Source organism: Guyanagaster necrorhizus (genome assembly GCF_019112545.1).
Source record: "Guyanagaster necrorhizus MCA 3950 unplaced genomic scaffold BT62scaffold_54, whole genome shotgun sequence".
Classification (NCBI taxonomy): domain Eukaryota; kingdom Fungi; phylum Basidiomycota; class Agaricomycetes; order Agaricales; family Physalacriaceae; genus Guyanagaster; species Guyanagaster necrorhizus.
The window spans coordinates 90,311-103,135 of NW_025064933.1; the positions used below are offsets into that span (position 1 = coordinate 90,311).

General features: G+C 48.9%; 6 protein-coding genes across 6 annotated transcripts; 1 reads left to right on the forward strand and 5 right to left on the reverse strand.

Moving 5' to 3' along the window:
• Positions 1-307: 307 nt before the first annotated feature.
• On the reverse strand, positions 308-2,313 carry BT62DRAFT_976133 (uncharacterized protein; the record flags this gene model as incomplete). The annotated part of the gene is made up of 6 exons (XM_043189220.1): positions 308-356; positions 413-603; positions 667-843; positions 891-1,606; positions 1,659-1,776; positions 1,828-2,313. 5 exons carry the CDS (start codon positions 2,311-2,313, stop codon positions 442-444), a joined length of 1,659 nt encoding a protein of 552 aa, XP_043033599.1. The 3' UTR covers positions 308-356; positions 413-441.
• Positions 2,314-2,324: 11 nt separating this feature from the next.
• On the reverse strand, positions 2,325-3,641 carry BT62DRAFT_938297 (alpha/beta-hydrolase). Its single transcript, XM_043187503.1, has 5 exons — positions 3,528-3,641; positions 3,298-3,475; positions 3,106-3,242; positions 3,047-3,057; positions 2,325-2,994 (listed from the first exon to the last, which is right to left on the reverse strand). Exons 2-5 carry the CDS (start codon positions 3,472-3,474, stop codon positions 2,462-2,464), a joined length of 858 nt encoding a protein of 285 aa, XP_043033600.1. The 5' UTR covers position 3,475; positions 3,528-3,641; the 3' UTR covers positions 2,325-2,461.
• A 585-nt stretch (positions 3,642-4,226) lies between these two features.
• On the reverse strand, positions 4,227-5,123 carry BT62DRAFT_938298 (uncharacterized protein). Its single transcript, XM_043187504.1, has one exon. The coding sequence runs from the start codon at positions 4,889-4,891 to the stop codon at positions 4,385-4,387; it is 507 nt and encodes a 168-aa protein (XP_043033601.1). The 5' UTR covers positions 4,892-5,123; the 3' UTR covers positions 4,227-4,384.
• Positions 5,124-6,173: 1,050 nt separating this feature from the next.
• On the forward strand, positions 6,174-7,984 carry BT62DRAFT_637845 (uncharacterized protein). Its single transcript, XM_043181723.1, has 5 exons — positions 6,174-7,049; positions 7,108-7,129; positions 7,194-7,321; positions 7,372-7,582; positions 7,637-7,984. Exons 1-5 carry the CDS (start codon positions 6,656-6,658, stop codon positions 7,845-7,847), a joined length of 966 nt encoding a protein of 321 aa, XP_043033602.1. The 5' UTR covers positions 6,174-6,655; the 3' UTR covers positions 7,848-7,984.
• BT62DRAFT_989337 (cofactor-independent phosphoglycerate mutase) lies at positions 7,935-10,133 on the reverse strand. Its single transcript, XM_043190150.1, has 9 exons — positions 10,077-10,133; positions 9,852-10,025; positions 9,649-9,802; positions 9,096-9,599; positions 8,705-9,046; positions 8,356-8,655; positions 8,279-8,297; positions 8,158-8,219; positions 7,935-8,102 (listed from the first exon to the last, which is right to left on the reverse strand). Exons 1-8 carry the CDS (start codon positions 10,109-10,111, stop codon positions 8,185-8,187), a joined length of 1,563 nt encoding a protein of 520 aa, XP_043033603.1. The 5' UTR covers positions 10,112-10,133; the 3' UTR covers positions 7,935-8,102; positions 8,158-8,184.
• Positions 10,134-10,351: 218 nt separating this feature from the next.
• BT62DRAFT_938301 (uncharacterized protein) lies at positions 10,352-12,757 on the reverse strand. The gene is made up of 4 exons (XM_043187505.1): positions 12,419-12,757; positions 11,125-12,317; positions 10,783-11,071; positions 10,352-10,734 (listed from the first exon to the last, which is right to left on the reverse strand). The coding sequence occupies exons 1-4, from the start codon at positions 12,682-12,684 to the stop codon at positions 10,476-10,478; spliced, it is 2,007 nt and encodes a 668-aa protein (XP_043033604.1). The 5' UTR covers positions 12,685-12,757; the 3' UTR covers positions 10,352-10,475.
• Positions 12,758-12,825: the final 68 nt, after the last annotated feature.

The window sequence follows — 12,825 nt, forward strand, 5'->3', positions numbered from 1 at the left end:
ACTTAAAGTTTTCAAGGGAACATCTCACGAGGCCGAGGATGGCAACGCTCTGCCACGAAGATGGCCCTAGATGGATGGTCCACGTGCCTGCCATAATGACCGTCGCGGACTTGAAAATTGGAACGCATTGTCGAAATGGGCTGCAATACCGGCGATCGATTCTATGCTCGAGAAGCACTACGGCACGGCCACCCTGACGGTCCACGAGAACAGAAGTACGGTTTCAACTTCTCCTGGTGGTAGTACAACCTTATCGATATCCATGCCTTACTTATTAAGGGCTTAGGCACTGAGGACATTAGATATTGTTACGAAGACATCAGATGTTTCTGATAAAGCCGGATTAAATACAAATTCTGACAAAAGGCACGCTGGAATAAGACAATGTCTTTGGATGGTGTACGGATCTCACCGAAGACAGATGGTTGCATTCCAGACGGATCACAAAGAATCCCATAGCAGGTCCTGCAGTGGTACATCCAACTCTTTAGCTAACCCTAATACTACATCGTACGAGACCCCGCATTTGAACATCGGTGGTCCATCTAACCTTTCGACCGGCGAAGTACGATGAAGCAACCTTGACGATGTTAGATCTATGATCTACGGATGCAATTGGCGTCAGAGTCGGCAGGCACATTCATCAGGACGACCCTCGGTACTCACAGTAGAGCAGACGCCGACCCTACTGACTTCCATATCGGTGTACTCGCCAGGAATTGAGAAGTCAATCTTGGAGGGTCTGAAATTGTCATCGTTATCGTTCTCTTCAAGCAACGCGCCCAAGATGGCTAACATGCGGTCGAGGGGGAATACTGCTGGTCCCAGAAAATGTTGAGGGATCTACAAGAAAGTCAGTTATACCAGAGGAAAGGGTGAGGAATGATAACCTTGATAGGACCGCTTTTGATTTTCGCAGAAGGTGCCTTGGTGATCCGTCGACGTTTGCGCTTCTTCTCGTCCAGGCCCCTGCCAAACATCCTCAGGTCTGATTTAGCCGGATTCATCGAGGCCAGGAACGAGGAGATGAGAATAAACTTGGACATTCTCGTTAAATTCCGATATGGTTCTGCAGGCTTCTCTTTGACCGTTACGCCAATTCGTGGCTTACTCAAGTGGTCGACTCGGTGAACCGGAAATACAATTTCTAGCGCCTCAGGAGAAGGTTTATTGGCGTCTGCCCAGTCCTGCGCATTGCTGAAACGGGGATAAAGCTGTTCCAGCGCAGCAGTAATACTGGGTTTGAAATAGCGATTTAGACGCATGCGAACTTCCTCTGGAGGTGTAACAAAATCATGGGTATCGTCGACCAGCATCGCGTCATCGGTAAATAGGTGTTCATTATCATCCCGTTCGGTAAGATTGCTATCGTCTTTTCCCCGTTCCATTGCATGATTGTCCAGTATAGGTTGGACAAAACCCGGCCATCGCGCGGCGGCGGCGTATGCAAGTTCATCAGGATCATTGGTGAAAGGGAAACACGCGTCGCACAGGATTGATGCAAAAGACGCGTGGATGCCTTCAAGGGCTGGGTGATACGGATTGAGGGAGAGGTTTGGTTCAGTCTGACAAGACTGAAACACGGAACAAAGGTGCGCAACACAAGCTAGGTAAAGTTTACATCAGACGCACTAGTTGTAAAAGGGAGGTAATGTTACCTTCTTTTGTTGGAATAGATATATCCACAAAGTAAGGGTCCGGAGAAGCCCCAAGAGAAGGCCTCATGTCGTCCCACCTTCCAGAAGAGACGAAGATAATTGTCACATCAATACGCGTCTAAAGATAAATCAGTCGCCTGCATGCTTCCAAAAATGGGCATTGCCTTACCATTTCTGCAAGACGCGTCAAAGGAACGATGAGGTCTGGTAATCGATCCTTGAGACGTTCCACACGCTCAATCACAATTACAAACCGCGTGACTCGAGGTAGATTACTGTCACTATGGTGCAAGAACGAATAAAGCGTCTTTAAGCCGCGCAAAAACGCGTCCAGTGATTCATTATAACGCCGGGTATCATTGGGTCCTGACCAGTTCGTACACCCCTCTTCCCAAGAAGGCGTCCATTGTGCGAGTCCATTAAGAATCGCGTCGAACAACAGTCTGGCTGAAAAGCACGTCACAGCATTGACATGAACAAGGTGCATAGAAATGGTGGTGCTGGTAGTGGATGAAAGCGCTCCAAGTACAGCTTGTGTGGTCATACGGGGTGAAATTGGATCATTTATGAAGATAAATGGAGAAGGCGAGGCATGAAGGAGGAACGACACCTCACGGAGGCGGTGATGATGGTACAAAAGAGGATTCGAAGCCATCAAGAAATAATATATCCAAACAAAGAGTCCATAAGGCTTCATCGGGCCGTCGGGCCGCGGCAAGTACGATCCATGCGAGTACACAAGAAACCATACAGATCTATAGGCGGTATCTAAATAGTATTAAAAAGTCCCGATGAATGAGAAATTAGGAAGACAGAACCCCTTTCACCCAGTCGGCAATTAAGTTTCGCAACGCTTCCGAATGCGATAACCAGGGCATATGGTCGGCTCCTTCAATATCGACAATCTTGAGATTCTTCCAAGGCCCCAAGGCCCTGGCCGCTGACCTCCCATCTACTATCAGATCATCTGTACAAGCTATCGCTAAGAGCGGTAAGAATCCGTTCTCCCCAGCTTTGAAGAACTCGGTTGCATCTTGCTCACGGGTGCATACGAAATTGGTTATAGCTCGAGGCTGGGTAACGAAATTTCCCAAACAGAGGGATTGGAGTTCGAACGAAGCATATTTGGAACACCCCTTGACAAATCTCCGAGATGCATCTTGGAATTTCTCTACATCATCTGTCTGATTCAGGGAAGGCAGGCAGCCGAGTGCGAATTGTGTTCCAGCCTTGCTGATTCCAGGACCCATGAAAGGCACTCCGGTGAGATGAATAGCTCCAGATAGGTACTCTTCATTTCCGGGGTGATGCGAGAGGATGTCTACGATGTGAGTGGCTGAAATCACATCAGCTTCACACGGCCTTGTAGTGAAATCCAGCACACCTACCTCCTAGACTCCTATGAGAAGTGAGAAATTGCTAGGACAGAATATCGTATAAAACATACCATCCTAATACAAAAGGTTTGCTTAAACTGAATCCTTCTACAACGGCATCAAAGTCCTCCGCAAGACGCTTAGACTCCCATGCAGATGGAGAAGTGGGCATTCCACTTCTGCCATGACCACGAGTATCATATCTCACCTGTCGGCAAAATCATCATTAGGGCAGGAAAAAAAAACGAACTGAAAATTCCTACCAGATAGAACAGGTCGGTCCACTTGGTATCATTAAATATGTCATTCCATACAACGGAACTGAGCGAAACTCCGTGAATGAATACAATTGCAGGTCTGGAGGGATCTCCCGACGCGTCTGCATAAATTGTAGTACCATCAGCAGATATGAGCATGAGCGATTTAGTGAGGGGGGACATGCTGCAGCGGTATTAGGGATGATGGGAAAGGCAGAGGGGCATAGAACTCGAACGGTATATATAAACGCTGAGAGAGCGCCATGAAGATAAGTCCATTAGTCCAAATGACGGCTGCTGCGAATCTACAGGGTAAATTCAGGTTAATTGAAGCATGTATATCCGGCTGCTACAAAAGAGTGCTATGAGCCAATCGTTCTTGGACAACTCATTTTAGTGGTACCGACCAATATAAATAAAAGAAAGGCACCTTGATTAGATGCGGTCACTTCACATTGTAAGGACACAATGCGGGCATCATCCTGGGATTCGTGGAAGGCTGATAGAACGGAAATAACAGGCACCGACATCAGAAATATCTAGGATATTTCAGGAAATTTCCTAACAATCGAGGCCGGGTTATCTGGGTTTCCCGGCGGAAAAGGGCGGTACTTTGACTGGGATTGACGTTGCTGCAACCGTGAGGGCTGTTAGGTGGCCGAGGCGCGAATAAGGCATGCAAACTCCCCAGACTAGAGCGCTCACGCAGTGAAGCCTCGTGGAAAGCGTCGGGTTTGGAGTGGATTTAATTGCATTCAAGGCATCTGTTAGTCCACGAGCTCCATCGCCGACTCGGATTCACTGGCACGTGGTCGTATGCGGAACTTGCCGGGCCGTGCCAATACCGTGACAGCCTTTGTTTGACAATTTGTTGAACTTGTCGACTTTACAGAATCCAACTTGAACGCCTGAGTGCCTTAGGGAACTCAGGAAGTACAAATAACATTGCGGCGGCGCTGAATACAAAGTAATCTATGTCCTCGTATTCTTATCTCATGAGTCTCCAGGTGGTCCGAACAAGACGTTCTTGTATGTGATTATCATCCACCACTTCAAGTTGCCAGAGAACATTTTCTTGAACAGGAATAACTGTTCATTTCGTTCGCGCCATTGTCGCCTCAACATGTGCTCGCACTCCGCCTTCCCAGTCATCCCAACATATACTCAGAATCGCAGTATCTCGTCCCAGCGGAAATCCGTCCTCCTTAGGATCCCCTTTTCTCACGGAAATGCCGTTCCCACCGCGAGCCTTGGATGTACGCCACGCTCTATGCCACCTTAAAATCCCTTCTTGCTGGAACCCCATCCTTTTTGCCGTCCTGACGCTGGCAGTATTGGCTGCATTGGCTTGCCATACCACTCGACGCAGACCAAGGCCACCTTCACCCGGCACATCCAGTGCATATTTCATGAGCAGTCCGACGGCGTTGGACGTTACATGCGTTTTATGAAACGTCGGAGCGATAATCACGAAACCTATTTCTGCGACTAGATCTTCGGCTGACGAGTTTAGATAACCGATGACTCCTGCATACGCCGACTCCCCCGACTTGGTCGTATCGTACACCGCGAACAAAGTCATTCCAATGTCGTTTTTCATCCTCTTGTTCCAGAAAGAAGCGATGAACTCTTCTTCATCCTTGAACGGACCAAAGGGAACGAAATCGTAGAGGCCGACATCAGAGCAGACTCTGACTAGTAGCCTCGTATGAACAGCGAGCTTGGCAACGAGATCAATAATTATGTTTTTCAATTCTTTGAAAACCTACATCAAAAGGCACCAACTTGACGCGCTCACTCTCCAACGTCGGCGGAATGGGGAAGCAGAAATTCGCAGGAGCCATCTGTGAAGTGACGCGTTGGTCTAAAAGCAAAGGAAGTTGACAGCCTATGACTCAATCCATTCGTTACCCCACGTGCCTCCGGAATGAGTCATTTTGGTGCAATAAGCCGCCCCTCGAGGAGTTTAGTCTGCGGTTCCGTCTCATAGTACGTCGTTGGCTTGCCTTCTAAACCCTTGGATATCACTTTATCAAATCTACGGACAAGTGAAACCCTGCTGTGAAGCCTTGCATTACTCGAAGACTCCTAGATCTCTGTTTTTCTAGTCGTGGGCTCAATAGTCGCAATGCAAACGTTGTGATCAATATGACGGGGGACGTATCGTTTGTTTTCTATACATAGGTCAGTTCGTGAATAAATGCTGATCTCCAAGGACATACCTAAGCTCGGGATTATTGCTGCAGATTTCGCGCGAGAGGTTTTGACGCCGCAACTTGGTCCCGAAGAAAGCGTTCATGGCCGTGCAATTCCCATGCGCAAGCTTCTACTATACTACTGGCACCGTAGCGTTTGAAATCTAATTCAATCCATATGTAGGAGCGAACAACGACAAAACCAAGCCTCGAAAGGCAATGCTACCGTCTTGTCTTTAACCTAAAGCTCAGAGAGCAAGGAAATTATCGAGCTATCCTAACCACTTCGTTCCATCATGTGCGTTGGATTCCTGCTCAATTGAGCATGACAGTTTAATTAACCCAAATGAATTTGCATTGATCAGAGCTGGATCAGAGTGCAAGTTCGTGTCTCAGGCCAGCTACTCGTTACAGGAGCTCACTTTACTCTTTGCTTGGTGGAGCCTTCGGTTCTCCCGAAGATCCTTTTCTCCAAAACATCATCGTCCGTTAACGTTCCTGAGATGTTTATCATTGCCGGCTGGGGGGTCTGAATTTGCATTGCAAGTTAAGTTAAAGGTGCTGCGGAAAATCCTGGAAGATCATTCCCATTTTAAGTTGTGGGCAAAGTTCGCGTCTTCGTGAATCATAAAGTAGGTTGGGTGCATTTTTTATGATTGGCGACTGCAGCAGCTCTAACAGCGACGCGTCAATATATCAGGGGCGTTTTGAAACCGACAGGGGCACGTTCTCGGGATCTTTCTCTGCTTCATTGCGGACCCGTTAAAGAATATTCACTTTTTTCTGGTATCATCTTGATACCGAAAGTCACTACTGCACTGGCTGTCAGTCTAAACTGATGCTGTCCCAGGCGCTGCATTCAGAAATGGGCTGCGAACCTGTCATGAGGACCAGGTAGTAGATCGTTATCACTGCCAGAACGCCGACTTCCAATTATTTTGCAGGCAGCAACGTGTCGTCAAACGATTCTTGTCATTTGGAATTTGGAAACTGGATAGACTTCAGAAAGAATTATTTCGAAGAGATCCCTCCAAAGATCATGTTCGAATACATGCAACAACCGATTCACGCAGACCAGATGACGGGGAGAGGCCCCTTCCTCTCCTCTTATACGAACTCAAACCGTTCGTCCCAGACAGCTGAAAGACGCTCTTTTCCTGTGGCATGCTATGACAGATGTCAAATTCACACTCTCGTTGCCAACGCGTGCCTTTTCCTCGTGTATCATGGACGGTAATAGACGCCAAGCACAGATTTTTATCCAGGGGTCTATGCTAAAACACCTAATCCCTGCCGTACTATATAACGGACAGTGTCCCATTATATCCGTCTGCATTCCCTCCCTACGAAAAATGTTCAAGGCTGCAGCTGTCCTTGGTTTCACCGTCCTTCCTGCCTTGGCCTCCGGTCCTCTCCCCAGGAAAATAGTGGCTCGGGAGCTAGTGGCAAGAGATGACGGTGTCATCCCAGCTCTCCTGCGCACTCCTTTCCCCAGATCGTTAGACGGCCTCGTAGTTCGTCAAACCGGTACTTGTGAAACTGGATACCTCCCTTGCAGTGATGGTCCGTCGTGCATTTTTTCCCTTTTAAATTTACGCCACTTGTATTAAAATTCCTCCAGGAAGCGGCTGTTGCCCAGTCGGGTGGGCAAAAACTCTGCTCGCACGTCCCGGGGTCACTCGTTCTAACCAGACCATTCCTTTCCAGCGAATACTGTGGGACGTGGGGAGGTTTGTTGGGATGCTGTCCTAACGGTGAGACCTGTGTGGCCAACAATAACCAGGAATGCGACTACGTGGGATACACGCTATGCTCTGGCGAGGACTTCTGTTGTCGTAAGTCTTCTCTCGTTCTACGAGGAAACGGGTCCCAAGATGCACTGTAGCTGCTGGTGATTTGTGCTACCGTGATAGCACTGGCTCTCCTGCTTGCAGCGATCTATCAAGCGGAGGCACATCGAGCTTCTTGATCTCAAGCGCCTTGGGGACTACCTTCGTTTCTGGTACAACTAAGGCTGCGGTTACCAGTACCACAGTCTTGCGCAGCAGCAGTGCTTTAGGATTCACGACAAACGTCCAGGCCGGCACCACATCTAGGTATGCTGCTATTTCCGCTGCGGTCGTTTCATAATTTATATTGTGATCTTCAAGTCCCACCGGTATCACTCGCAGCGTTGCTACAACGATCGCTGCGGCTGGAGATGCGTCCTCGTCCTCGTCCAGCAGCATCAGTTCTGCGGCGAACAGCCAGACAACGGGTCTTAGTGGACTCGGTCGTAATGGTGCAGGAATAATTGGCGTGTCGTTCAACATCGTTGCATTTGCCGTCTGTTCTACGCTTGGTTTCACCATCTTTAACTAGATGTAGGATACCTCTCCCTTATGACTTTTGCCATCGCTTTCCTCACCGGACAAAAAGTACTACTCTCCTTTCAATTGAACGCAATGTGCCCTTTGTTACTGCATCCTGATCATCAGCAATAAACGTCTCAATTGAGGGTATTTACAATGTAAAAACTTCATTTCGTCGTCGTTAATGTATTTTCAGTCTATCAGTATCTCTTTAATGCTCTGAGTCTTGTATATCTACTTGTACAATTATGACCTTCGTCACTCTCTAGATAAATAGCCATCAATGTGTGTTACTGGCAAAGAGCAACGACTATACTTACATTCTCCCATTTTAGTTCATCATTCTATCAAGGCTTGGCCAAAAGCGAACGACCTGTCATTTCTTAAAAAAAGTGTCTGTGTGTTAGCCCCGCAGTCCAGCAACAAGAAATTAGAGCTCACCCTCAGGTATCTCAAGACCCTGTTATCGCAAAGGCTATCAGCATAATGCCAGAGGATAAGGAAGTACGAATACGCACGAGAAGGTCCAAAACAGTCGGAGCGACGTCGCACAACGCGCCTTCTTCCTCGCCCTCCTTATCTTCTTTGAATTTATACTTGTCCGGGTCTCCGGTCATAATGAACGGCACAGGGTTCGTCGTGTGCGCGGTATGAGGAGCGCCCGTCTCGAGGTTCTTCATCTGCTCCGCATTCCCATGGTCCGCGGTAATGAGAAGAATATATCCAGCCTCCTGGCACGCCTTGTACACAGTACCCACGGCTTCATCGGTGTGCCCGATAGCTTCGACGGCGGCATCATACACACCGGTGTGGCCCACCTGTCGTCCGTCAGCTGGCTATTCGACTGACAGCGAGTCCGTAACTTACCATATCCGGAGGAGCAAAGTTGCACATCACGAACTCATGTTCACCCTTTCTGAGGACTTCTGCCACCTTTTCGGCCACGCCATGTACGCTCATCTTGGGAAGTTTATCGTACGTGGCTACTTTTGGTGAGGGAATCATATGCCGCTCTTCATCCTTGAATTGCTTCTCGACACCACCGTTGAAGAAGAATGTGACGTGGGCGTATTTTTCCGTCTCTGCGATGTGAGCTTGCTTGATATCATGCTTTGATAACCACTCCGCCAGGACATTGGTCATGGTTTGTGGTGGGAAAGCGACGTGGAAGGGGAATTCGACGTTGTATCGGGACATGGTCGTGATACTCTGCTCAATCATTCATATATGTGCGACCAGTCTGAGGGAAACCACGCACCAAATCCTTCGGAATGGTCACTTCCATTGGCTTGTCAGGCAATCCAAACACCGACACGATTTCTCGCATCCTATCGGACCGATAATTGAAGAAGAATAACGAATCACCATCCTTGATCCTGCCAGCGTCTCCATTCACGATAATGGGCTTCAAGAACTCGTCTGTCACGTCCTTCTCATAATTTGCTTTGATAGCAGCGACGCTTGTCTCGGAAGCAGTCTCGCCCACGCCACCGACCAAGCCATCGATAGCGATTTTGATTCGCTCCCACCGCTTGTCCCTGTCCATAGCGTAGTATCTGCCTACGATGGTAGCAAGCTCTCCATAGTCCTCTTTCTTCATGAAATCGAGCAGCTGTTGGCAGTACTCTGCCGCGGAACGTGGAGCCGTGTCACGACCATCTCCGAAGAAATGGACATAAGTGTGGGGCACACCAACCTCCTTTGCTGTCTCCAGGAGAGCAAAAAGGTGAGTGATATGCGAATGAACGCCTCCATCAGAGATCTGTGTCGCCTGTCAGCCCGATCGTATGAAGCAGAATGGCGCGACACACCAGACCAAGCAAATGCAATCTGCCCGTGCCCTCCTTTGCCTTGTTGAAGCTCTCGAGGATGATCTTGTTCTTATGGAACTCCCGTTTCTTGATCGCCACGTCGATTCGTACTATATCCTGCCATACGATGCGGCCGGCACCGATATTCAAGTGCCTATATGCATTTCAATGGACGATCTTGCTGAGAGCGGAGGAGTGCCTACCCGACCTCGGAGTTGCCCATAAGGCCCTCGCTCAGTCCCACGGCAGTACCGTGAGCAGCAAGCCTCCTCTGGCTGTGCTCCTTGCCAATGGTATCCATATTTGTTGTCTTACCGGCCTCGATGGCATTGCCCTCAAGTCCTGGAACCGCTGCGATGCCCCATCCGTCGTGGACACTAACGAAGGTCGTGTCAGGGCATATATGAAGAGAGGAGAATACCACATACATTAAACATACTTTGTTCTTTACGTCTGCTGGCATGTTGATGGTGGGTAGAGCAGAGCAAACCGTTGCTATTTATTTGCCTCCCGATTGGGTCGGTCCGATGCTCCGATCACACTTGCATATGGGGCGGGAAGAGGTGCAGGCTGCCCTAGGCTGACCCAGAGTACATGTGTAGCAAATTTACGAGGACGACGGATAAGAAGCAAAGGACTTATTATAACAGAGAGCTAGAAAAGATAATAGTCTTTGCGATCCTCTCACAGAGAATGTTTTGTTTCGCCATCAGCAAGTTAAGCCATGATCTACTGTACAATATCGATAGCAATGTATGTATGTAAAACACAAGAATAGTCGTAATCCGTCAGTATAGAAAATTGTACAATCATAACCTCCATATTCATTAACTTTCATTCCTTCGTTCATCAACAACCTTCCGCATCCACCGCATCAAGACTGCCTCCAGCATATCTTCCCATTCCTCACTTTTCCCTGCTACGACCTTGGCATCGAACATGATTGGAGGCTCCGATGTACCCCCAGGAAAGCGTGTCTGAGAGGCCTGGGGCGAGCCCGACGGAGAATGACCTGGACCACTGTGGCTCGGCGGTAGTACTTGTGTGGGAACAACTATGGGAAGCATGTATCGCAACTTCAGGGCACTGTTGTCACTCATCAGCATGATTCAGCATACACAGAATCGTACGCACCCAACCCACAGACGTAGATTATCGGTCCGCCGGAACGTCCATCCCTTCTTGGGTGTCTCGGAATTGCCAGACTCCTTCTCAGCTTTTTCGAGAGAAAGTATATCATGTACGCCGTCCTTGTTTACGTAACCCCATGGTTTCTTGGACTTCCGTACGCCGATATTATATGCAGAGCAAAGAAGCTGGCCTGATGATAGACTATCGAGGAACGCCGATCGAGGTGATGCTGGAGCCAGAGCTTCCCGTAGCGGAGGGGGAAGAAGGGCGGCAAGCAATGCATGAGCGCGACCTATAGCCAACTAGTCAGTTGAACGACGTAACAATAATGCAAAACGTGCAAACCTAATTCATCCCCCTCGAATGTATGTCGTTTGGCCCACTCGGGAAGATCCTCATCGTCCGTGCTGTCTTCTATCTCTTCAGCGATATCTTCCACGTCCTCAGGCTCTTCCGTGATCTGGAAATCAAGTATACCAGTCGAAACGCGCCGCTTTCCCTCAGAAACAGGAGACAGACCAAAACCCTTCCCTTCAGCATCCCCAGCACTCACTCTTCGCTTATTCCCCCGCTGAGCAGCCTTACGCGCCTCTCGCTCCCATCCACGAGAACCATCTTTCTTGCCTTCAAACAGCACCTCGTCCACGACGTCCAAGTATGACCCAATAGTCTTCCGTTCCTTCTCCAATTCTTCCCATTTCACGTCCTGACGATACAGCCAGCCACTACCAACCACGAGCTTCTCATCCCACCGATCCCTCTGGTCGTCTTCCCCGCTGTCCGATTGCTCGTCTTCATCCTCCCACACAGGCACGCTTGTATATCTACCTTGAACTTGCATCAGAGTAAAGGAGACCGCTGTGTCCGGATCCACCTCGTGTACATGCAAATCATCTTCCTCCGAAGGCAACTTGTCGGATCTTATACTCGGACTAGCTATTCTTGATGGACCATCGCCATTCCGTGAATTAGCACCATCGCTTTGAGCATCATATGCCTCATTACTCAGCGGTAATCTGCTCTTCTCCTCTAGCACCCGAAGGACGGTCAACACCTCTAATGCCGACCGCCGGATGAGCGTCAGAGGGTCTGGAGATGAACCAGACTGGGATTGAGTGGGTGACCGTATAGCTCTGGGTCCAAGAACTTTGGAGCGAAACTGCGCGCGTATGGTACCTGCAGATTCGTCTGGTAGCGAAACAACATAGTTTCTCACAGCACGAATTGCGGTTGTCGTAATTTTCAGCAAGCTGAGCACATCGAACGATTCTCCTCCAAGAATTTCGGAGTTTAGCGGGAGATCGATCCGCCATGCGCGAGCCACGGCCGTGAGGTCTTCAACCACGCCCGGTAATAGGGATTCCGGGTCTGTCTCGTAAGTCTTGACGAAGGGTAGGAAAGCAGGTCCATGGGGGTCTGGTACTACTGGCGTTGGAGGTAATCTGAGTTCAGGGAGGCTACTGAGGCTAGAATTATTTCGTATATGGGATTTGCCGCCGAGCGCAGGGACCAAACCCTTCACAGGTTTGCCTAAATTACTAGACAAGGTCAGTATACAGAATGCGTGATGGAGCTGGGTACAAAGATAAAAGATAGACGCCCAAGGCACGGGTGTAAATCTGTTTGCGCGAAGACTCACTTCTTCTTGGCGGCAATCCCTGTCTTTGTGAAATAATATTGCAGGTGTTCAATGCTCCCAAGCGCCATAACACTCTGCCGCTTCGCAGCACTCCTACTGAACGGGTTTTGCGTTTTATTCGATGGGTTCATGTTAGGATAAAATGCGGTTTGTCGTCTCGATTTCTTCATAGCTGGAGTCGTGGAAAGTGGTGGCTCGGGTGATGTCCCTGTAGATTCTGGGGTTAAAATTGACGGCGTCGTTGATGTCGAAGAGTCGGAAGTCATAATTAAATAAAATGAGAGTATCAGAATGCAAAATCGTGACGGGAGGAAATTGAAGGTCGTCCGGCGTTTGTTCCTTGTTTCGGTCAAAATGCGATCAAAATCCGCAGCCAGTGCACTGACGTTTTTGCCGAATATTCCTCA